General features: G+C 41.8%; 1 protein-coding gene across 4 annotated transcripts in view; it reads right to left on the bottom strand.

Annotated features, from left to right (window-relative positions):
* Positions 1-6,243: 6,243 nt before the first annotated feature.
* Positions 6,244-25,632, bottom strand: part of KIF27 (kinesin family member 27) — a 45,227-nt gene continuing 25,838 nt past the window's right edge. For 3 of the 4 annotated variants that reach the window (XM_073345059.2, XM_073345058.2, XM_073345060.2), the window contains exons 13-19: positions 25,332-25,442; positions 17,752-17,928; positions 16,890-17,105; positions 15,100-15,306; positions 12,083-12,281; positions 10,801-10,965; positions 6,244-8,478 (exon numbers count right to left, since the gene is read on the bottom strand). In XM_073345059.2, coding sequence (XP_073201160.2) covers positions 8,015-8,478; positions 10,801-10,965; positions 12,083-12,281; positions 15,100-15,306; positions 16,890-17,105; positions 17,752-17,928; positions 25,332-25,442 — 1,539 coding nt within the window. In that variant the 3' untranslated portion in view covers positions 6,244-8,014. Of the gene's footprint in view, positions 8,479-10,800; positions 10,966-12,082; positions 12,301-15,099; positions 15,307-16,889; positions 17,106-17,751; positions 17,929-25,331; positions 25,443-25,632 lie in introns of those variants that run through there. The other variant, XM_073345061.2, reaches the window with a different exon arrangement.

Raw genomic sequence — 25,632 nt, 5'->3', positions numbered from 1 at the left:
AACACTTGCACCCCCCCTTTCCTGGGAAATGTTGGATAAAAAGCCTCACCAATTTGCATAGGTGACCACAGACCCACACCCTTAGATCTGAGAACAATGAAAAAGCATTCAGTTTTCTTACAAGAAGACTTTTAATAGAAATAGAAGTAAATAGAAATAAAGAAATCACCTCTGTAAAATCAGGATGGTAGGTACCTTCCAGGGTAATTAGATTCAAAACATAGAGAATCCCTCTAGGCAAAAACTTAAGTTACAAAAAAGATACACAGACAGAAATAGTTATTCTATTCAGCACAATTCTTTTCTCAGCCATTTAAAGAAATCATAATCTAACACATACCTAGCTAGATTACTTACTAAAAGTTCGAAGACTCCATTCCTGGTCTATCCCCAGCAGAAACAGCATATAGACAGACAGAGAACCTTTGTTTCTCGGTGGAATATTTTGTACCTTGGGGAAGTTTTGACCTAAGCTGGTAAAGATGAGCTTAGGAGGTTTTTCATGCAGGTCCCCACATCTGTACCCTAGCGTTCAGAGTGGGGTGAGGGGGTGGTGAGAAAACCTGGATTTGTTCTGGAAATGGCCCACCTTGAGTTTCATACACATTGTAAGGAGAGTGGTCACTTTGGATAAGCTATTACCAGCAGGAGAGTGAGTTTGTGTGTGTGGTTTTTGGAAAAAGGGGGTGGGGTGAGAAAACTTGGATTTGAGCTGGAAATGGCCCACCTTGATTATCATACACATTGTAAGGAGAGTGGTCACTTTGGATGGACTATTACCAGCAGGAGAGTGAGTTTGTGGGAGGGGGGGGCGGAGGGTGAGAAAACCTGGATTTGTGCTGGAAGTGGCCCAACTTGATTATCATACACATTGTAAGGAGAGTGATCACTTTAGATAAGCTATTACCAGCAGGAGAGTGGGATGGGAGGAGGTATTGTTTCATGGTCTCTGTGTGTATATAATGTCTTCTGCAGTTTCCACAGTATGCATCCGATGAAGTGAGCTGTAGCTCATGAAAGCTTATGCTCAAATAAATTGGTTAGTCTCTAAGGTGCCACAAGTCCTCCTTTTCTTTTTGCGAATACAGACTAACACGGCTGTTACTCTGAAACCTGTGTTATTGTTATGACATTAGTGGCCGTATTGTACTAGGTGTAGCACCACTACAAAGTAAGGACAATCCCTACCCCAAAAAGTTTAAATTCAGAAGAGACAAGTTAGGCAAGGGGTAAGTAAGAGAGCATATTATTTTACAGATGAGGAACCAGTGCACACAGAGAGTGTAATCTGCTTAAGGTCACACACAAATTTCTGACAAAGCTAGGAACTGATCTGCTATCCAACCCACTGAAGTGCTTTGGACCACAAAAATCATTCTTCCTTGGAAGAGCCTGTCACACCCTACATTCCTTAGGGCTTGGCTACACTTGCGAGTTAGAGCGCATTAAAGGAGCCCTGGGCACCCTAGCTCACTACCCGTCCACACTGGCAAGACTCTATGGCTAGAGCGCTCCTGGTACTCCACCTCAGCGAGAAGATTAACACTTGCTGCATCTTGGCTGAAATGCCTGGGCATCAGTGTGAACGAGGTGTTGCATTACTGCACTCTGATCGGCCTCTGGAAACGTCCCATCATCCCCTTAAGTCAAGTGGCCACTCTTGTCATTGTTTTTGAATCGCTGCAGGAATGCGGATACGCCCTTTGAAAGCTACGTTTCTGACAGCCAGCTGCTTATCTGCTCCAAGACAGCATTTCACAGTAATGGTTGTTTTGTGTGTGAGAGAGGGAGGTGGGTGGGGGGAGGAGGGTCTGCTACCGTCTGAACTTACAAGACAGCATGCTGACATGTTCTCAGTCCCCCAAAAACAACTCTCTCTCCTCGCACATACACACAACATACTCCCTGTCACACTCCACCCACCCTCCATTTGAAAAGCACGTTGCAGTCACTTGCATGCTGGGATAGCTGTCCATAATGCACCTCTCCCAATGCCGCTGCAAGTGCCTCAAATGTGGTCACACCAGTGCGCTTGAAGCTGTAGGTGTGGACAACCTGCAGTGCTTTCCCTACTGCGCTCTCCGAGGGCTGGTTTAACTCAAAGCACTCTACATTTGCAAGTGTAGCCATGTCCTTAACCACGATTCAGGATGTTACTTTGGGTTTTACATTACATAATGTATCTCAACTAGAGTTATGTTAAATGGAAAATGGAGAGACAATAAAAGCAAATAAAAAATACTCAGCTATTATTTCATACTGCTAAACAACCTAGCCCTACTGTAAAAATCTTGTAGGTCTAGTGATTTAAGCCAAGGAATGTTTACATCTTAAGCATTTTGTCAAGCTGTTCCCTCTGAACATCTCTGACATCAAGACTATTTCTCTAGTGCACATCTCTCCCTCTGATATGGGGCAAGTATCTTGCCTGGATTGCACTACATCATCTTTTGGGAATGATGCATTGTCAAGTTTAGCACTTACAAATTTACCACGATCCCATCTCTAGTAAAATTCTTTTTATCCAATGTTTACTGAAACTTCAATTTTCTGGTTTTTACCAGTCTCCATACTTGTGTGACGTAAAGCATTTCCAAAGGAGTTGCATGTTGCTTGGTTAAAATGCCATTTATTTATACAGCTCTCGCTCTAGATAAAGGTTTTTGTATTGCCTCTTACCCCAAAAGTGAAATAATCTCTGAACTCAAAACTTATTTACATTTTCAATAAGGTGGTTTTTATACCACATTTTTTAAATTATATTTTAATAACATTTTAGTATGGTTTTGGACTAACTTTTTCTTGAATAATATTGGTTTTGTACCCATATTTCCTTCTGATCATGGGCACCACTAGAGAGGCCTATGCCTTCCATAATATTTTCCTATATAATTGAAAATGTAAAGATTTGTTTACCCTACAGTTTACCCTACCTTTACAGTTTTCAAACAGTTAAGTGAACTGTTGGATCTTGTAATTATGAAATGCATCCAACATGGCTAGCATAAACTCACATAATTTCCTTTAATCATTGCACTTTCTGTGCATGAGAGGTACCTGTCCCATAGATCCTAGCACAGTTCCCCAAACCTAAAGGTTTGTGTTAACAATTCACTTGGATAGGTGAAGTACTTCTATTTTTTTTTTAAATGCAAACCAGCTATTACCATTTTTTGTTGTATTTAGAAAAGTTAAATGGCATTGGTAATGCATCAAAATATGTTCTGAAACAAAAAATACCTTGCATGCATCAATTTCGTATAAACCTTATAAAACAGAAAATTCACAAGCATAAGATTACAGAAGTGTCGCCAGCTCAAAACAAAGGAGTACAGGAAACTGCACGTTGCATAGAGTAGGAACTAAGGTAGTATAAAAGCACTATGGGACTTTGCTGAGAGGACTAATTGTAACATTGTAGCTGCAGTACTAGTATTTTCAGTCTATATTAGGCCTGGATTAGTACAGGGTGACCCAATGCAGTGGTGAGCCTTGCTAGGAGTAAGTGCAGTTGTAATGGTTTGGCAACAATTGGGCTTTGTTGCAAGTACTTGTTTGTAGTCTAGAGGTGTGCTACACGTGCCAACAATCCTGAGTTTTTATAATATAGACGAAGGTTAATATTATTCATGTAGAGCTAGCTGTGTTCCTTAGCTGTTCTCAGTGGGAGATTTTCTTTAGGGTTCCATCCTGAATTAGAGATCCTATGTTAATCTTTAACATGGCAATGAAGGATTTATAAATCTTGAAAGGTCTGGAAAGCCTGAACGGTATTCACATTTCTAGATTTAATAACTTGTCTTTTAAGTTAAAACGAGGAAAAAAGGCACCACAAAGAAGTGCCTAACCATTTATTTATTAAATTCAGAAGTTTAGTGCTGAGAGTCTGAAAATAAGAATATCAAACTTACTCTGAAACCAGTACAGAATAATCCTCATCAAATAAGAATCGATTTAAGCCATTTTCCACCTAATAAAATTGCCTTTGTGCAGAATTTGTATACCAAATGTCATCCCAATATGACTAAAAATGATTCGTGCAGGGTGAAACTCATTGTAATGCAGAGATGTATATGAAGTCTTATGTGCCTCTTAAATCTCACCTTAAGTTCCTACAACCAAATCCTTGTCCTATTATAGACAGCAGCAAAACTCCCACTGGTTTATGGGACTGGGCTTTAACCCTTAATATATTGTTTAAGTGGGTGCACAGAGCCTGGTGCAGAACATATGCATGAGATGAATTTCACTATGGTCTACACCAGGAGTGGGCAGACTACAGCCTGTGGGCCGGATGCGGCCCATGAGCTACACCACGCGGCTTGGCCCCACTCCGGCCGCGGCACTGGGTCAGGGGCCACACCACGTGGCTTGCCCTGCTCCTGTGCTCTGGCCACGGCGCTGGGTCAGGGCCGCACCATGCACCTCGGCCCCGCTCCGTCTGAGGCACTGGGTCGGGGGCCGCACCACGTGGCTCCTGGAAGCCACAGCCTGGCCCCGCTCTGGCTCCTATGCACTCCAATGGCTCCCTTCAGTGCACCAATGGGAGCTGCAGGGGCGGTGCCTGTGGATGGGGCAGTGTGCAGAGTCGCCTGGCTGTGCCTCTGCATAGGAGCCACAGAAGGGACATGCCACTGCTTCCAGGAGCCATTTGAGGTAAGCACTGCTTGGAACCTGCACCCCTGAGCCTCTCCCCATGCCGCAATCCCCTTCCCCAGCCCTGGTTGCCCTCCCTCTCTCCAAACCCCTCGATCCCAGCCCGGAGCACCTTCCTGTACCCCAAAGCTCTCATCTCCAGCCTGCACCCCCAGCTGGAACGTGCACCCCTTCCTGCACCCCGTGCCAGCCCTGATCCCCCTCCCACCCTCCAAACCCCTCAGTCCCAGCCCAGAGCACCCTCCTACACCCCAAACTCCTCATCCCAAGCCCCACCCCAGAGCTGCACCCCGCCCCGCACCCCAACCCCAATTTTGTGAGCGCTCATGACCCACCATACAATTTCTATTCCTCGATGTGGCCATTGGGCCAAAAAGTTTGCCCACCCCTTGTCTGTACTCCTAAAAAAGAGGGTCTATACGGAAAAAGCAATAGACCTCCAGCACCCACTATTGTGTTTAGATATTGTAATAAATATAGAATTTGGATTGGAAATCAGGTTAATTTAACTTCAAATGTACAATGCTACCCAAGCAGCCAAACAGTTTTTAAAGGGCTTTCTCTTTTTTGCAGTTAAGTTTTAGCATTGACATAACAGCTGAAGCAATTGTCAGAAGAATGGTGGCCAGGTAGATCACTGTAAATTAACGCCTTACATTCTTTTTACTCCCAGGCTGCACATTAGTGAAACACAGGCCATAAATGCCAATTAGTGAATAACATGAAGACAACCAATAAATGGCTTCTTTGTGGGACTTAAAGTCTTGTAGTCCCACTTATATTTACCAATAAAAACCAGGACACTCTCTCATATAGTGGGAGAGGAAAAGTTAAGAATGTTTTGTTCACCCCAGCTCTATTTTCACTCAAATATTTATACTAATCAGAATTTAATCATTCATTTAGCATATTTGTTTTTTCCTCCCTGTATCACTGCTACCCTTCCCTCAGGCTGTCTTTATTCTGTTTTCATATCTAGACTGCCAGAACCCATTCAAAGCTCACAATTCTTCCATATCTCTACTGAGTGGTTCCAAATCTTCCATTCAATACATCTAAATGTAAGAGGGACAAATGCAATTTCTACTATATGGGGAAATATATACACCATGCAATGTGTGCAAATATATACACCAATGTGCCATGGAACCAAATCTGATATAAAGTAGGTAAAACATCTTTTAAAATTTGCAACAGGTTTTAAAGACATTTAAGTAAATGCCCATTATGCTTGGATAAGTAAATAATCCCACCCAATCCTACAGAAATTCACAGAGCATCCAGTGACACTTAGTAGTGAATCATTCTATCCTACATTTTAGTCTGTTTTTTGAGCCCATATGGACACATTTTTGGTTGGATTTTTATGTGTAATACACAAAGCAAAATCAACCCAGATCTATTTAAATGCAGGCTAACAGACAAGATAGTTTGAGGTATAAAGGCTCAGTATAGGTCTTTAACAGTTGTGTTTCATACAGCTGGTACGGTGATGTAGAAAACTGAAATTAAGCTTTTTAATACATTTACTGTATTTCCATGTATTGCTTTAGCATACCTGTATTAAGATATGAATATTAAATACATTTATATAAAATTTAACATGACAAAGCCTCAATTATTTAGACTTACAGCACAGTAAAAACTCCTAACCAAAACCACCAACCAGTTTAAAAAAAACCCAGAAACCTCCAACTCCCTTATATCACAATTCTACAGAACAATATGTAATAAGTCCAGTTTTCAAGGATACAATTATATAGGCCTTTACAGGGCTGCAAAATGGTTCATCAATATGGTTATAATACAGTTTTGTGCAATCTATACAGAAAAGACCAACAATTGTGTTATAAGACAGTCAGAGCACTATCATGTTACAACATGATCTCCTGACATGGTAAAATTTGCTCTGTAGACAGGCCTTTGATGGCCTGAAGCATGGGAAAATGAAATTCTCTTTCTCTCAGTGGCTCTGTACTGGAGGCTTCAATCCAAGTATATCAGCAAATAATCTCAGTTCAGACTGGAAGGATTTGCTGTTGCTAAGTGCAGCAAATAATTCAGGACAAAGTTTTCAAATATGGGTGCTTAAAGTTATGTGTCTACATAAAAATGGCCTGGTTTTCAAAACTGCTGAGCTCAGAGGTACTTTTGAAAATCAGGTCACTTTTACTTAGGAGCCTAAATATGAATGTAGGTGCCTAACCTATAGCACTCAAATTCAGAAATCTTGGCCTCTTCCTTCAAGTCAGCTCAGCTAACTAGCTTCTTGTGAATGATAACTGCTCTCTTAGAAAACACTATTTAACTTATTATTCAGAACTAAACAAACTAGTTGTTAACCAATGGATCTGTGTACTGTCTGCTCTGAAGTACATTTGGATTTTAAAAGAATGATTCACATTTCCTTCTAAATTAAAAGGTTGTGAAACATTATTATTAATAACAATGTATTACACTGTACTGCTGGATTACCTTAAAATGCTGAATTTTTGGTCCCATATTTACCATTTCAATAGTACACAAACATCACACTTCAAATCTAGATACGTCGAAAGAAAGAAAGAAAGAAAGAAAGAAAGAACCCACAAACAAAAACCACAAAAAGTAAAGTGAAATAAGTAATTGCATCAATTTCACAAATAAGGCATAATACTTGTTTCGCACAGAGCTTAAAAAAGTTTATATAAACATGTAAAGAAAAAGACAACAGTTTTTAAAGCATGTTTGGCTCATGCAATATAACTCTTACATAAGAGTAAGTAATTAAATACTGAGGAAAAATTAAAAATTATTTGAAATATTTACATATGTGCCTTTCGAGGAACGAACTTAGTTTTAGATCCTGATATCAAGCATATGCTACGTAAGATATGTAGCATGAGTGATGGGAATTCAGTCACTGCCAATTACTAGGTCCAGCAGCCAAGCTTTTAAACTATGTATTTTGCAAATTACCAGGGACCTTAATGTGTTTTTAAACCATGAAAGTGAAATTACCTTAGTCTCAGAATATTCTTGTACACTTCAATAGTCTTCAATCTTCACTAATGTTAACTTTTGAAAAATGCACCAGAACTTTTAGAGTGATTTGAAAAACCAAGGAGTATAAAGATTTTTTTTTTTCTCTCAGGAATAAAAAGCTTTTTAATCATGTGCCTGTTTGTGGTCATGCCAATAAGACAGTGTCTCAGATTCTTTGAAACTGCATAAGCGCAAGAGACATATATGATCTCTGGTGTTCTGAATATCAACAGTTACAGAACAATGTGGCTGCTAGTTTACTAGTACATGAATAAAGGAAATGTAATCAAGTGATTCCAGTAGCATGTGCTGCTAAAAATGTGTTAAAGAATAACTATATCTTGAAGTCATTAGATTTTCTGGACATTTCAATGGAATCTGCAGCAACAGAATTGACACCAACTCCAAGGCTGGAGCGCCTCAGTGATAGTTGGGACACAGGAATATGCCGTAATTCTCGGCGAGACAGTTTTACTGGAGTTACTCCTTGAAGCTGTGTTATGATCTCTTTTGTCTGAGGATGAGAAAATAGTTGAGGATGAGATTTTGAAGGGTGTACTTCATCTGGTCCTGGTTGGTCTTCCGTACTACTTGATAAACACCCTCTATTGTGTACTAGCTCTGAAACATCTTCTTCAAGCCTGTATGAATTCTGCCACCACTTTAAACCACTTGCTGGGCTGTCTGTTTCTCTTAATTTTCCTGATAGTTTGTTACTTTCAGGTTTGGATGTCAATTTGAATTTTTCTGAAGAAACTCCTGCTTCTTGGCTGAGTATCCTGTTAGCAGCATCATTATCTAAAAGGAAGTTTTCCGGGAAGCAAATGTTAGGATACAATTCATATGAGAATCCTCCCAGTCAAGGAAACATTGTTTTACAGAACATTAACTAGGAAATACAGTCTTAGGGCATTAACAAGATTAAATGTGAAAGCTGTCCCCAATAATAATGATTCAACAGTGGTGTATACAGTGTAGTTGTAGCTGTGTCAGTCCCAGGATATCAGAGAGACAAGGTGGGTACGGTAATATCTTTTGTTGGACCAACTTTTGTTGGCAAGAGAGACATTGGTGGCATTTTTTTCAGTCTGCTAAACAAACATCTCATGTATAATGACAGAAGGTAACTAGCTGTTACTTCCATCAACCTAGGCCAGCAATTCTCAAACTTCATTGCATCGTGACCCCCTTCTGACGACAAAAATTACTACACGACCCCAGGAGGGGGGACCAAAGACTGAGCCTGCCCGAGCCCCACTGCCCCAGGGGTGGGGGGCAAAGCTGAAGCCCAAAGGCTTCTGACCTGGCCGGGGGGCATGTAACCTTAGCCCTCGGTGGTGGGGCTTGGGCTTCAGACTTGCTGGGCCCAGGGCTGACACCAGCCTTGGGGTCCCGACCCACAGTTTCAGAACCCCTGGGTCTCGGCATTTATACCTATCTCTTCACTATTTTAACTTGTAAGTGCACCTGACCTAATGGGCTGATGCATAATGGGTCAAGCTGTCAAAAGCAGCACCTAAAATTACTCCTGTAGTTATGCAATCAAATGCACAATTCTGTAAGTTCAATTTTAATGTGCATGTTCATTTCTTAGACTTTTCTGAAAATCTGGCTAATAAATTTAAATCAGCAGAAAAAATAGATTTTATTCTCTTGTATGAACACATACAAGAACAAATCCAAGAATAAACGAAAGGCAAGGTGAGATGTTTAATGGTAATATTATAAGAAAACTGAACCACTATTGGATTTTGTATCATTCCCATCAAAAATGTATTTGGGAAAATTAGATTGTTCCAGAGCTCACACATTTTTCTTTGATTAAATGACCAGGACTAGTTTTTGGAGAAATTCACTTGTCCTAAAAAATGTGCTTACCTGACAATTAAAAATCTCGATTGTAGTCTTTCCCACATTCAATTAGAATCAGATCCCCTGTAGTACTAGAGTTTGTGGTTTATGTTCTGTAGTGTAATGAACTTGTTGGCTCATTACACCACCTCAAATGAGCTAGAGGGAAAGGATTTCAGGGATGAGTGGGGAGACAGGGACCCAGATCAGCATACAGCCAAAAGGAGGCACTAGGTTACCCAGAATGGCCCAGAAAAGGTGACATTTTGGAAGCAGAACTGATCGAGCTCAGGGAGAAACAGAGGATCAGTGAGCAGCAGGCCAGAATCAGTGATCTGGTTCTCTGAAGGGATGGTCAGGGGGAGTAGCCTGTAACCAGAAGACATGAGGCCAGCAACCATTTAAACAGGATTACAAAAAGACAACATGAAGAGGGTCCCCAACTAGGCATGCTACAGGACTGAACACTGGTCAGTGGGATACACAGGCCAACACTTAATTGCCCTCTAATGGTAGAATGGACTAGAAAGGGCACTCTAGGTAATAGGCCTGAAGCTCCTCCACTGTACAGTTGCCTTTGGTTCCCCCTCTCCTAGGCTGTACTCTAGAGCCGAGTTAGGAACTAATGTGTTTATCTTTTTATTGTATTTGTCTAATTCACGATACCTAGAGTATCTACATCCTTTCTACTAGACCTAGTAAAGATTCCTTTTTTACTTACTAGAAGTCTCTGAGTATTCAATGAGAACCCACCAAGAGGTAAGTAATGTCTGTGTAGCATAATACTTGAAGCAGCTACAGTGCTTGCCTCAGAGTCAGTGGTATGCATCCCATGCTACCACATATCTAAAAAAGGGACTGCTGTACCTCAAAGTTTACAATGACATCTTACAGTGGGGTCAACTACAGTACCATTTGAAAGCTTTCAGTTAATAAAAATCCTTTGTTTTTAACTCTATTTGAGACAGTGAATACTGAAATGTTAGAATCCAGAAAAGCAAGATAATAATCCGATGCAATTTTAAAGGTACAACATATTGCAGACTGTTGAGACTAGAAACAAATGACTTCTTTCACTTGAAAGCAACAGAAGCAATAAATCATCCTGGACAGATATCACTATTAAAAATTAAACTGAGGAAAAACTGCTTTGCTCAAGTCTGCTCAAATGTAAAAAGTTCAAAGCTTGAGACTCTCTGCATTAACTATTTTTGAAATGTTACAATTAAAAGTTGTATATTGTTTCTATTGTGACTACAAAACACATACATTTAGTTGGTGCCACCAGCTGATAAAATGACTCTCCCACCAGCTCCTTCAGTTTCTTCTTTAGTTCTCTGCTGGTTTTCTTATAGAAGAACAAGTCTTTTTCCAATTGTTCGACTTTAGCTTCATACAGTTTAAGGGTTTCTGCAATACTTTCACCATCTTGTTCTAAGATGACAACATTAATTTTAGCTTCAAAATGTTTATTTCATTTTTACAGATGCAAATAATAATGCAGAATACGAAATTACAGACTACATCCTACAGCCCACTGCTGGTTTCCTCCCAAAAGTTTAGAATTAGCATTGTAAAAGTTATAATTTACTTCTTAACAGGATTCCCCTGCACAGCACCAGAAAATGGGAGAATTCAGGTGTCTTCTGGGAGTTGAAGGTACCCAGCGAGGAAACACTTAGCATCTTAAAAATTGGATTCAAAGCCCATCTCCATAGTTTGAAGATTTTGCCTCAAGATCTGCTCACTTTACTCACACAAGTAATTCTGCACAAGTGACCACTGATTATGGATGTCCAACAGGAGACACCTGGGACTTGACTATTTACAAATGTAACTGAAATCAAGAATTGTTGATATGCGATGTGTCTGGCAAGAAAAAAAAAAGAAAAACCAAGGTGTCTCAAGCTGTGTACCCAAAAATCAGCACCTACTTTTGACCACGAACTTTTTAGGGAGTAATTGTGAAAGTAACACATGAAAAATATGGTCTTTAATTCTCATTTACATCAACAAGTTCCAGTTTTTAAAAAGGTCATTCCATTTCCTGTGTTTAGTGTAAAAACTTTAAAAACGGAGTTTTCCTTTCATACCAGAACTTATATTGTGTCTGTGCCCCAGCACTGTATCATGCAATAGAATTAGGGCTTGTCTACATTTACAGTGGTGCAATGGCGCAGGTACACCAGTGCGGCTGTAGCACTTAGTGAAGACACTGCCGACGCTGATGGGAGAGCTTTTCCCGTCAGCATAGGTACTCCACCTCCCTGAGCGGCGGTAGCTATGTTAACTGGAGAAGCCCTTTTGTTGACATAGCGCTGTCTGCACCAGGAGTTAGGTCAGTATAATTCAGTTGCTCAGGGGTGTGGAAAATCCACACCCCTGAGCAACGTCATTATACTGACATAAGTTTGTTGTCTAGACCAGGGCTTATTAATAATACAACTGTATGTTGTGGCTACACGTGTATGAAGTTTCAACTGAAAAGCAGTATTTTTTTTTTATAGTGAATAAATAGTGTTTGCCAATAGAGACCCTAAGAAGCAAATACCTTTGAAATGATGCAATATTAACTGTATCTTTTGTTCATGTTCTTTCTGCTGGAGGGTCAGTCGCCTGTCACACTGTAGCGTGAGGTGTTCGAGTGCCGATTCCAGTTCGCGTATTATGTTTTCCTGTTCTATGACTCTCATTTCTAGCTCTTCAGTCTGCAGCTGTAATTTACGTTCTGCCTCACGTAGGCTAACAACCTAATAAACAAATAATTCCCTTTTTGAGTAAAAGGGGAGAAAATCTTGAAGGAATGTACTTTTTTTTTTAATAAAACATTTTATTGTACTTACTGGAAAGTAGTAGCTTAATGCATATAATATTCATTAACCCATGGGGAATAACCCTTTATAAGCCGCACACACATTGACTGGAAAAAGAATGGTCTAGAGTAGACTGCACATCCACAGCAAGACTATGAAAGGCTTACTATAGAGAAGGGTCCCCCCTGTTCCTGGTGGATTCCACAACCATGAAAAATTGCTGCAGAATTGCACTTTTTTTTTTAAATTATGTGTCTAGCCCATATGGTTATGAAGAACCTTAACAATATGAATCAAGTGTAAATTAATGTTGTGTTGTCTTCCTCATTTTGTAAATGCCTCTAACAATAGCTCTGTGAGGTGTGACCTGTCTGTCCAGTTCAATGGATTGTTTACTCTGAAACTTAAAAACAACAATTTAAATGTCAACGTGATTTGGCATTTCACTGCTATTAATCTTAACAAAAATATCTAGCTAATGTACTTATCTCGTAATCTCAAACTGCCTCCCACACCTCAGGTAGCAAAAGCCCCAGTTGTCACCTACTAAGCTGCCAAAACCTCCAGCTTGTTTCATGAAAACTTGTGATGCAGTTATATGTTGTCAATAAGAAAATCTGCAGTATACTGTAAACTGAAAACACAGAGCCAGCATAAAATAAATTGAATGTAATATCAAAATAAATACAAATGCTAAATGTAACAACTGCATTAATTGTCATATTTAATTCATTTTAAAACATTTAAATTAAAAAGTGAACTGCCACAGAATTTGCAGTGTCACACCAACATGCTGCAGTATCCAGGTGTCTTTCCACAAAATCAAATCAACCAGAGAACAGGATGAGTTATTTCTTGGACACGTGTCTGTAACGTATGGAAAGAAAAATTGTGTTCTTATGGGGAACTTCAATTTAGGAGATGTATGCTGGAGGTGTCATGCAGCCAGTAATAAATCCTCATGGAGTTTCTAAACATTATAAATTTTCTAACATAAAAGGAATTGCTGCCAACATGAAGTAACTGTTTTGGACCTCATGACTGATAAAGATGAATGAATTACTGGACAGGAAGTTGGTGGTTGCCTAGGGACCTGATTATATTCCATATGTACAAACAGCCTCAAAAAAGGGCTGATTTCCCAAAGCTGAGGAAAATTATGAGCAAAATTAATTGGGAAGAAAAATTTAGAAAAAAGTGAATGAAAATTGGGAATTTTCTAAGAAGAGTTTATTAGGTGGCCAAGAGAGTTTAATAGAACAATATTGGCTAAAATAAAATCCTGATTCAGTGGCAAAAGTGAAGGAAACAATTAGAAATAAAAAGCTGTAAATAACAAATGGGAAAAAAGTGGGCAATACATAGCATAGCAATTGATATAAGTTAGGAGTTATGAAGTGCAGAAAATTGATATCGAGGCTAAAGATATCAGGGAAGAATCCATTGCTGGTAGGGCCAAGGACAATAAAAAGTGTTTTAACTATATTAAAAACAAAAGAAATCCTAGCAATGATATAGACTCATTACTAGATGGAGATAGTAAAATTGTTAATAACTATACAGAAAAGAGAAGTGTTCAATAAATATTTCTGTTCTGTATTTTGTAAGATGCAGGATGCACTCATCTCAAATGAGGATGATTAAGTATTCTCAAGTCCATTAGTAACTGAAGGTTGTTTGACAACATTTAGGGATAAACATTTTAAAATCAGTAACTCAGATCATTTTATAGCCCAGAGCCTTAACAGAGTTGGTTGAGAAGGTCTCTGGCCCACTGAAGTTAATTTTTGAATAAATCTTGCAATACCATGTTAATTCTAAAAGACTGGAAGAGTGCTAACGTTGAGCCAATATTCAAAATGTCAAATGGGATGACCAGGATAGCTATCAGCCAGTTATTCTGACATCAATCCCAGACAAAATAATGGAAAAAACAGTCATTAAAGAGTCAATCTCTCTCTCTCTCTCTCTGGCCCAATGAATATTTAAATATTTATGCACAGTAGAACAACTTCAATAGGAGAGTGAGAGAGCCCCATCCCAGAATAATCTATAGCCCAGTGGTTAGGGAACTCTCCTGGGAGGTAGGAGACTCAAATCCCTACTCCACATTAGGCAGAGGGGTGCACTGAACTTCTCTCACAACTGTGAACACCAAGTAGAGATAGGCACCTATGGTCTCTTTTAGGAGTTGGGTTTAGGCCACACCCCTCTCCTTAGCACTGGCTAGTTTAGTCTGTTCCAAACTCAGTGTGCATGCTTTTGTGATTTCCATTTTCTAGGCACCTAACTCTGCCCATGCTCTGTATATGGAGCCTGGATGCCTAACTTGTGGTTGTGAATTCCATTATGTGCCAGGGCACCTAAAAGAAGTCAGGCGCTGCAATACCTAAATCATCTAGTTCCTTGCTACTAGAAGGATCAGGACCACACTGGGGAAAGGTGGGAACCCTTACCTCCACATCTGAAAGTAAACACTATGTAGGCTGGCAACATCTGAAAGGAGCTTGACAAACCTGACATGTAAAAGTTCAAAACTATTTACAGAAGTGAGAAACACTGCACAGTATCTGGCTCAATACAGGGAGACAGAGCCTAACTTCAGCAATCGTCACTGAAAACAACTTTTAAAATGAAGTTTTCTTCTTTTTTCGGGGAGAGAGCTAGTCCTAAGATTGAACTGTTTCATTTTATTACCTGCGACACAAGTGAAAAATAAAATTCAGTTTAATATTATTCATCAGCCAAAACACACCTTGTTGAAGTATTTGAAGAGAATAGCTCTAAGCTCAGTAGCAGACAGGGAAACTAGTTTTCCCATTACATTGGCCTCGCTCTGTGTAAGGATTTGAGATGAGCCTCTAAGTGAGTGCTGGCGATTCTGAATATTTTCATTCTTGTAGTCAATGGCGGCCTCCAAAGCTTCAATCCCTTCTTCCAGTTGGAAAAGGGCATGTTCTTCCTACAAATAAAAGCAGAAATGAGGTGCCACTCTCCATTTCAATTAAAAAGCTACGCAAGAGTCAGGATACCCTAACGTTAATATGTTAATTTATTTTATTATATAGACTCTGACTGTTTGAGAGAAAATGCAATAACATACTACAAATTGAGGAAAATGTTTAAAAAAAAATGACCTTTTTCACGGTGGGTTAAATACAATACATTACTGAATGGAGGACTCACGGGATAGTCTATACCCTGTAAGTGGGACTTACTTCACTTTAATTTAAGTTAATTATGCTGATTAGCAGGATTTCTACCTCACACTGTGCTGGAGTCTGGGAATATCCTTAGCAACACACCTTATTGTCACAATGGAAATTTGGGGATATTTCAGGTGAGGTTTCCTTTTCACAAAACCCAATGAAAAGTCAAGTGGAGCCCTTATTAGTGGATAAATCACCTCAAGCAATGTCCGAACATAATAAGAACCAGCTGCGAAAAACTGATAATCATCCACTGAAGTTTTTCTAAACAGTACGAATTTTTAATTATATGGTTATTTAGAAAACTAGTAGGTGTGGGTATTCCAAGAAAGCAGCACATAAAAAAATAACTTTAAAAGATCTTGATCTTCTTAATAGAAAGTACATTTATAGTAGTAGTCACTATAAACATGCATAGCTCTGTGTGTACATTATATACATAATCTTCATAGAAAATCATGGGAGCTATAATTTTCTACTTTTAATTCCCTGTTTTAAGTAGAAAGGAACTTAGTAGCTACTTTATTAGGATCCTGAAATCGAGGGTCAATCTGCAAATGTGTATCTTTTTAGCATAGTGAAGATGAAGCTATGCCAGGAGAAGGAAAATGAAAATGAAACACAAAAAGACAGAACAATGCTTTTTATTAGTTTTGTATTTTTAGTGTGTGGATGGTGGGAAAGGCAGCGGAATGTGCCTAGGTGTCTCAGAAGTTTTAATTGGCTGTGTCCTGCAGCAAGACATGTAAGTTTGGAGGCAGTTTTGTCTCTTGCTTCCCATGACAGATGTCAGACCACTGTGTCAAGAAGGTGATGTATTTTTAATTCCCTTGAGAGGAAAGGAACTTGTTGCATAAGCGTTTCCTGCTGGCCAATCCAGAACAGTACTGATGTCAGTTTCAGTGGCAGCTATTAGACAGCTGTCTCTAAGGCCTAATCTATACAAGAAAGTTACACTGATTTAACTAAAGATTTAAGTCATGCAGGTTTGAAAGTCCTATTTCAGTTTAAAGACAGAATTGTGATGGTTATCTGGAAAGGAGAAGCACTCGGAGTTCAAGGAAGAAAAACAGTATGCCACAGACAAAAGAACAAGGGAGGGTTGTCAAGACACCAGCTGGAACAGATTTCCAAACCTAAACCTTCTTATTTAGCAAACCAGGCCACTACTGTTGTACTTAAGAAATTCAAAGGAATTAAAGTATTTAAAATTTTAATATTTTAACAAAAACTGTTCAAATTTCTCAATTCTAGTTATCTGATATTTGGAAACATGTTTAGATCATGATTAGTGTGTTATATTACAAAATAGTAACTAATAGCTATTTTTACTTACTTCAGGGGATAACACTTTACCATCTTTAAGTTTCTCATCCACACTATTTCTTCTTCTGAGCAGCTGGTCCCTTTCTTTCTGAAGAACCTGAACTTCTTCCACAATCTGTCTCTTCTCTTCACTGACACTGGTCTGGAGCTGCACACTTTTATCACACAATTCCTTGTCCAGCATACTCAGGCGGGTAGATAATTTCAAGCTATCTTTGTTTAAAGCCTAAAAAAACCCAAATCCACAAATGATACAAAAATGCTACCCATAATTAACCAAACTGTACATAGTTTACATTGCAAGCCCTTCAGGGTAGGGACTGTCTCTTTTCCATTTTTGTAGAGCACCTAGCACAATGGGGCCCCAACGCTCTTTGGGCACTATCATAATATAAATATTTACTACTAACTATAAAACACTCAACTTCAGCTTTCTACATACAGAAAGTTAAATCATAATTTAGTCATCACCCGTTATAAAGACACCTGCTATTAAGAAATCTGTGTTTAAATTTCTATTCATTTTTGCTTTTAAAGCCAAATAGCCAAAAAATATATTTTGTTTTCAAATTGCAAAGAGATCTACCAAATTTTACAAAGTACAAGACTTTACACTTACATAAAGGAATTTGTCTCCAGAACTTAAAGAAGTGTTTTACAGAAGGTGAAGAAATATCTTTGTTCTACATTATCCACAATTTAAAAAGTCAGAGAAACTGAGGTACAGAAAAACAGATTGGCTTGCTTGAGATTACAGGGATAGAAATCAGATTACATGAGACCCATACTGCTGCTTCTCTTTCTAATATGTTTTATCTGGACTCTCAAACAATGGTACTGTAACAATAGTTACACAGTATTATATAGAGCACCTGGCTAGATCTTAGTTTCTTGATTTCCAAATGACTTTTCTCTTGTAACAACGCTTCTTTCTTGTTTATGATATCTTCTCTTTTCTTTAAGTCTTCTTCCAGTTCTGCTAATTCTTGACGTTGATGCAGAACCTTCTCTAGTTCTTCATCTAACCATTTCCTTTGCTCTTCCTGTTTCTACGTTTTAAAAAAATAATAGCAAGATATATAGTATTAGTCAGGGCTCAGAAGTACATCCTTTGCACAGCATTCTTTAAGTACAGTATTTTCTCATCTAGAATAATAATTCTATCAATTTCAGATTTCTATAACTTAATCCAAAATTGACATTCTTAGTGTTAACAACAGTAACTCTACAACAGAATCCTGATTTGGAACTCAAGATAATGAAGTTATTTGGCTGAAGAAATTTGAAAAACCACAGCAGTATTACATTGCAAAGTCTGCTATGCACATGTTTGTATAAAACAGCCCTTGCTGAAATACATGTTATTTTCCTAAGAATATTTCTATAGCTCAGGTACAGGGTGTTACATTACATTTCATCAAGACTATTTACTTGTCAGAAAACAGCAATTGAAAAGAAAATGAGAAGTTAAAAGCTACATTAACAACTGAAGTCAGAAAACTAGTACACTGGTCCTACATCAAGGTCTGCTAGCTTGGATATTATGCCCAAGTGAAGTCCTATTGAAGGCTTGTTTTGAACAGGTTTAATCAATGTCAGGAGACTGGAGAGCTCCCATACAGGCCACCCTGTAGATGCTCCTGTATCCCCAGGGTGTGGCACCTTTGTCCTTCTTATTTAAGCCCTGGTCTGCACTAGGACTTTAGGTCAAATTTAGCAGCGGTAAATCAATGTAAACCTGCACCCGCCCACACAATGAAGCCCTTTATTTCGACTTAAAGGGCTCTTAAAATCGATTTCCTTACTCCACCCCTGACAAGTGGATTAGCGCTTAAATCGACGTTGCCGGCTCGAATTTGGGGTACTGTGGACACAATTCGATGGTATTGGCCTCCGGGAGCTATCCCAGAGTGCTCCATTGTGACCGCTCTGGACAGCACTCTCAACTCAGATGCACTGGCCAGGTAGACAGGAAAAGAACCGTGAACTTTTGAATCTCATTTCCTGTTTGGCCAGTGTGGCAAGCTGCAGGTGACCATGCAGAGCTCATCAGCACAGGTGACCATGATGGAGTCCCAGAATCGCAAAAGAGCTCCAGCATGGACCGAATGGGAGGTACGGGATCTGATCGCTGTTTGGGGAGAGGAATCCGTTCCAGTTTTCGAAATGCCAAAACCTTTGTCAAAATCTCCCAGGGCATGAAGGACAGAGGCCATAACAGGGACCCGAAGCAGTGCCGCGTGAAACTGAAGGAGCTGAGGCAAGCCTACCAGAAAACCAGAGAGGCGAACGGCCGCTCCGGGTCAGAGCCCCAAACATGCCGCTTCTATGATGAGCTGCATGCCATTTTAGGGGTTCAGCCACCACTACCCCAGCCGTGTTGTTTGACTCCTTCAATGGAGATGGAGGCAATACGGAAGCAGGTTTTGGGGACGAAGAAGATGATGATGAGGTTGTAGATAGCTCACAGCAAGCAAGCGGAGAAACCGATTTTCCCGACAGCCAGGAACTGTTTCTCACCCTGGACCTGGAGCCAGTACCCCCCGAACCCACCCAAGGCTGCCTCCTGGACCCAGCAGGCGGAGAAGGGACCTCTGGTGAGTGTACCTTTTAAAATACTATACATGGTTTAAAAGCAAGCATGTGAAAGGATTACTTTGCCCTGGCATTCGCGGTTCTCCTAGATGTAGTCCTAAAGCCTTTGCAAAAGGTTTCTGGGGAGGGCAGCCTTATTGCGTCCTTCATGGTAGGACACTTTACCACTCCAGGCCAGTAACACATACTCGGGAATCATTGTAGAACAAAGCATTGCAGTGTATGTTTGCTGGCATTCAAACAACATCCGTTCTTTATCTCTCTCTGTTATCCTCAGGAGAGTGAGATATAATTCATGGTCACCTGGTTGAAATAGAGTGCTTTTCTTCAGGGGACACTCAGAGGAGCCCATTCCTGCTGGGCTGTTTGCCTGTGGCTAAACAGAAATGTTCCCTGCTGTTAGCCACAGAGAGGGGGGAAGGTTGAGGGGGTAGTCACGTGGTGGGGGGAGGCAAAATGCGACCTTGTAACGAAAGCACATGTGCTTTGTATGTAATGTTAACAGCAAGGTTTACCCTGAAAGAGTGTAGCCACTGTTTTATAAAATGTGTCTTTTTAAATGCCGCTGTCCCTTTTTTTTTCTCCACCAGCTGCATGTGTTTCAATGATCACAGGATCTTCTCCTTCCCAGAGGCTAGTGAAGCTTAGAAAGAAAAAAAAACGCACTCGCGATGAAATGTTCTCCGAGCTCATGCTGTCCTCCCACACTGACAGAGCACAGACGAATGCGTGGAGGCAAATAATGTCAGAGTGCAGGAAAGCACAAAATGACCGGGAGGAGAGGTGGCGGGCTGAAGAGAGTAAGTGGCGGGCTGAAGACAGGGCTGAAGCTCAAATGTGGCGGCAGCGTGATGAGAGGAGGCAGGATTCAATGCTGAAGCTGCTGCAGGACCAAACCAGTATGCTCCAGTGTATGGTTGAGCTGCAGCAAAGGCAGCTAGAGCATAGACTGCCACTGCAGCCCCTCTGTAACCAACCGCCCTCCTCCCCAAGTTGCATAGCCTCCACACCCAGACGCCCAAGAACGCGGTGGGGGGGCCTCCGGCCAACCAGCCACTCCACCACAGAGGATTGCCCAAAAAAAAAGAAGGCTGTCATTCAATAAATTTTAAAGTTGTAAACTTTTAAAGTGCTGTGCTTAAAGTGCTGTGTGGCATTTTCCTTCCCTCCTCCACCACCCCACCTGGGCTACTTTGGTAGTCATCCCCCTATTTGTGTGATGAATGAATAAAGAATGCATGAATGTGAAGCAACAATGACTTTATTGCCTCTGCAAGCGGTGATTGAAGGGAGGAGGGGTGGGTGGTTAGCTTACAGGGAAGTAGAGTGAACCAAGGAGCGGGGGGTTTCATCAAGGAGAAACAAACAGAACTTTCACACCATAGCCTGGCCAGTCATGAAACTGGTTTTCAAAGCTTCTCTGATGCGTACCGCGCCCTCCTGTGCTCTTCTAACCGCCCTGGTGTCTGGCTGCGCGTAACCAGCAGCCAGGCGATTTGCCTCAACCTCCCACCCCGCCATAAACGTCTCCCCCTTACTCTCACAGATATTGTGGAGCACACAGCAAGCAGTAATAACGGTGGGAATATTGGTTTCGCTGAGGTCTAAGCAAGTCAGTAAACTGCGCCAGCGCGCCTTTAAACGTCCAAATGCACATTCTACCACCATTCTGCACTTGCTCAGCCTGTAGTTGAACAGCTCCTGACTACTGTCCAGGCTGCCTGTGTACGGCTTCATGAGCCATGGCATTAAGGGGTAGGCTGGGTCCCCAAGGATACATATAGGCATTTCAACATCCCCAACAGTAATTTTCTGGTCTGGGAATAAAGTCCCTTCCTGCAGCTTTTGAAACAGACCAGAGTTCCTGAAGATGCGAGCATCATGCACCTTTCCCGGCCATCCCACGTTGATGTTGGTGAAACATCCCTTGTGATCCACCAGAGCTTGCAGCACTATTGAAAAGTACCCCTTGCGGTTTATGTACTCGGCGGCTTGGTGCTCCGGTGCCAAGATAGGGATATGGGTTCCATCTATGGCCCCACCACAGTTTGGGAATCCCATTGCAGCAAAGCCATCCACTATGACCTGCACATTTCCCAGGGTCACTACCCTTGATATCAGCAGATCTTTGATTGCGTGGGCTACTTGCATCACAGCAGCCCCCACAGTAGATTTGCCCACTCCAAATTGATTCCCAACTGACCGGTAGCTGTCTGGCGTTGCAAGCTTCCACAGGGCTATCGCCACTCGCTTCTCAACTGTGAAGGCTGCTCTCATCTTGGTATTCATGCGCCTCAGGGCAGGGGAAAGCAAGTCACAAAGTTCCATGAAAGTGCCCTTACGCATGCGAAAGTTTCGCAGCCACTGGGAATCGTCCCAGACCTGCAACACTATGCGGTCCCACCAGTCTGTGCTTGTTTCCCGAGCCCAGAATCGGCGTTCCACAGCATGAACCTGCCCCATTAGCACCATGATGCATTCATTGGCAGGGCCCATGCTTTCAGAGAAATCTGTGTCCATGTCCTGATCACTCATGTGACCGCGCTGACGTCGCCTCCTCGCCCGGTATCGCTTTGCCAGGTTCCGGTGCTGCATATACTGCTGGATAATGCGTGTGGTGTTTAATGTGCTCCTATTTGCTAAAGTGAGCTGAGCGGCCTCCATGCTTGCCTTGGTATGGCGTCCGCACAGAAAAAAGGCGCGGAACGATTGTCTGCCGTTGCTCTGATGGAGGGAGGAGTGACTGACGATACGGCTTACAGGGTTGGCTTCAGGGAGCTAAAATCAACAAAGGGGGTGTCTTTACATCAAGGAGTATTTCAGGCAGGACTTCACGGAGGGTTCCAATAAGAAATGGTGCACCTAAGTTATCATTCTTATTGGAACAAGGAGGTTAGCCTGGCCTCTGATTGATACATGGCTAGATTTACCTCGCTGCACCTTCTCTGTGAGTGACTGCAGTGTGACCTAGAGGAATGAGTCCCCTACACAGGGGAGGAGGCAAATGAGTACAAAACAAATCTGGTCTATTTCTTGTTTTGATCCACTCCATCTATCTTTTACATCTTTGGCTGGCAGCAGATGGTGCAGAAGGACTGCATGCCATCCACATCTCATGGCTGCTCGGCAGAAGATGGTACAGTACGACTGCTAGCTATCCTCATCTCTTGCCTGCCTGGCAGAAGATGGTACAGTACGACTGCTAGTAATCCGTATCGCCTGCCCGCTCACCATAAGACGGTTCAATAGGACTGACTGCAGGACTAAAGAGAATGACCTGGTCAAGTCACTCCAAATTTAGTCCCTGCACCCATGTCTGCCCAGGCGCTCCCAGCCGACGTGGCCAGGAGCACCTCGGACACGATGAGGACGACTACCAGTCGTATTGCACCGTCTGCTGCCAGAAGGCAATGGGTTGCTGCTACTGTGTAGCAAAGCCGTACCGCGTCTGCCAGCACCCAGGAGATATTGGGTGACGGTTACCTGAGCGGGCTCCATGCTTGCCGTGGTATGGCGTCTGCACAGGTAACTCAGGAAAAAAGGCGCGAAACGATTGTCTGCCCTTGCTTTCACGGAGGGAGGGAGGGAACGGGGGCCTGACGATATGTACCCAGAACCACCTGCGACAATGTTTTAGCCCCATCAGGCATTGGGATCTCAACCCAGAATTCCAATGGGCAGCGGAGACTGCGGGAACTGTGGGATAGCTACCCACAGTGCAACGCTCCGGAAGTCGACTCTAGCCTCGGTACTGTGGAAGCGCTCCGCCGAGTTAATGCACTTAATGCACTTAGAGCATTTTCGGTGGGGACACACACACTCGAATATATAAAACCGATTTCTAAAAAAACGACTTCTATAAATTTGACCTTATTCCGTAGTGTAGACATACCCTTAATGTTTATCTTCTCAGCATGTATTTCACATTTTCTGGCAGTAGAGGGAACCGTGATTGGGCATGTCTGGACATGCTGTAAATGTGACATAAGAACACAAGAGCAACCATACTGGCTCAGACCAAATGTCCATCTAGCCCAGTATCTTGTTTTTCGACAGGGGCCAATGCCAGGTGCTTCAAGTGATTCATCCCCGGTCGCCCATTCCCAGCTTCTGGCAAACAGAGGCTAAGGACACTATCCCTGTCCATTCTGGCTAATAGCCATTGATGGACCTATCCTCTGTGAATTTATCTAGTTCTTTTTTTAACCTTGTTACAGTCTTGGCCTTCACAGCATCCTCTGGCAAAGAGTTCCACAGGTTCACTGTGTGAAGAAATACTTCCTTTTTTGCTTGTTTGAAACCTGCTGCCTATTAAAGTCTCATACATTATTTCCTGGAGCCCCCCATGTCACCCCCAACATGCTATAAAAACTCCAGAACCCAGCAGGGGTAGGGGAGGATTTGGGGCTTGGTGTCAGCTGCTAAGCTGGGGGGAAGGGGGGGAGCTCAGGGCTTCTGCCCTATGGCGGGGTGGTGGGGCTAGGGGCTTCTGCCCTGTGTGGTAGCAGTGCTCCAGGCTTCAGCTGTGGAGTGGGGGGCGTCTCAGCACCATGGCTCAAGGCTTCAACCTCATGGGGAGGCGCCAGGATTCAGGGTTTCAGCACCAGGGAACACACCAGGGCTCAGGGCTTCAGCTCTGCAAGTTTGAAAATATTTACTGGAGCTCCACTCCGGACAGCTCTGGCTGAATTTAAGCCCTGCTTGTGGCCATCACAAGGCGCATGCATAACTTAAGATATATGGGGGAGTGTTACAGCTAATCCGTGTGGTGGCGAGGTGACAGACTCTGAACACAGAAGAAGGTTCATCTGCCCGCAACCGATACGCCTCGCCAGACCACCAACAGGGAGAGAGAGTCTTTATTTTACTTTCTGTACTGTAGCTCAGGATCACATATTTGGATTCTATTGTAGTTTTCAATAAATGGTTAAAATCCACCTAGGTCTCTCTCGAACCTAACTGAATTGCACTGGAGGAAGGGCAGTTCATAACATCAACGAAGTACTGAAAATAACAGCTGGAGCCAAAAAGCTGGCTATATTAGCTCCCAACACTGCTAATGCTGGAGCAGCCAATACCGCAGAGATTGAAGAGAATACTGACCATAGGCAACCAGCCCTGAACCAACACTTCCCTCATGAAGAGCTGGACACAGACAATGGTGCCTCTAATTTTTTCTCAGTCTTAAATGCTTTCTGCACCCCATCCTACCACCCACTGCACTCGGTTGCCCATTCACTCTTGGTCCTATGTTCAGGCTTGGAATAATCTAGATGGCATTGTCACAGAGGTTGCTACACTAAAGTTGCCACAAGTAACAGAAGCTCTATGAAGAGAGCCTTGAAACTGTCCACATTTGGGGGAAAAAACCCAATTCATCACCCTCCAACCCACCAGCTAGCCTCACCTAGTGGATGACCAGAGGAAAGGGTAAAATACCCCTTCCAGCTGCTGGCAAAAGTCTTTTACAACTCTGAGCAACAATCAGCCACAATCCAGAGCCTGTAAGCAAGTACAGCAGAAACCTTGTACCCCTGTGCCAACCAGAAACTAAGTTAATTGTACCACAATAAAGCCAAACTAAAACCATCACTGAGAGTGAGGGCAAGCAGGCAGGCAGAAGTTATTCCTGCTCCCTGCTGGAGGATTACCTTTCTCTTTACCTTTGATGGCCAATTTATCCCTGCTTCAAAGAAAGGCATCTAACAATTTATTTGAGTACAGTTCTGCCAATCAGGAAACAGAATCTTCCCTCCTCCCAAACAAGGCTAATCAAGAGGTGGGGTGGGGGATAATGAGTTTTGTCTCCCCTCCCCTTGCTTCTCAAGGCCCACCAAATTTGGAATAAATTAGCTACCTGTAATTGCTGTGAAGTTTCTGCCAAGTTTTTCTTCTTTTTAAAAGCAGCAATCTCTTCATTTTTAAGTTTGAGAATTTTCTGCTGTTGCTCTGTCTTTAACTGAAGTTCCTGTAAGTAAGAAAGATAAAACTATTTTCCCAGCCTCGTTGAGTCTATTGTCATCACATTTAGTTTTTTTCTGAAGGAGCCCATGTCAGTATATAAGATATAAGATTTTCATTCCACTAATGGAAGCTGTATTGTAATGATAGGAGATGGACAGTAAAATAAAAAAGCATGAAGAAGAAGAAAGTAATTT

Source organism: Lepidochelys kempii, chromosome 5 (genome assembly GCF_965140285.1).
Source record: "Lepidochelys kempii isolate rLepKem1 chromosome 5, rLepKem1.hap1, whole genome shotgun sequence".
Lineage (NCBI taxonomy): Eukaryota > Metazoa > Chordata > Testudines > Cheloniidae > Lepidochelys > Lepidochelys kempii.
Note: the sequence above shows the minus strand (reverse complement) of the source record. Positions and strands in the feature narration are given on the sequence as shown.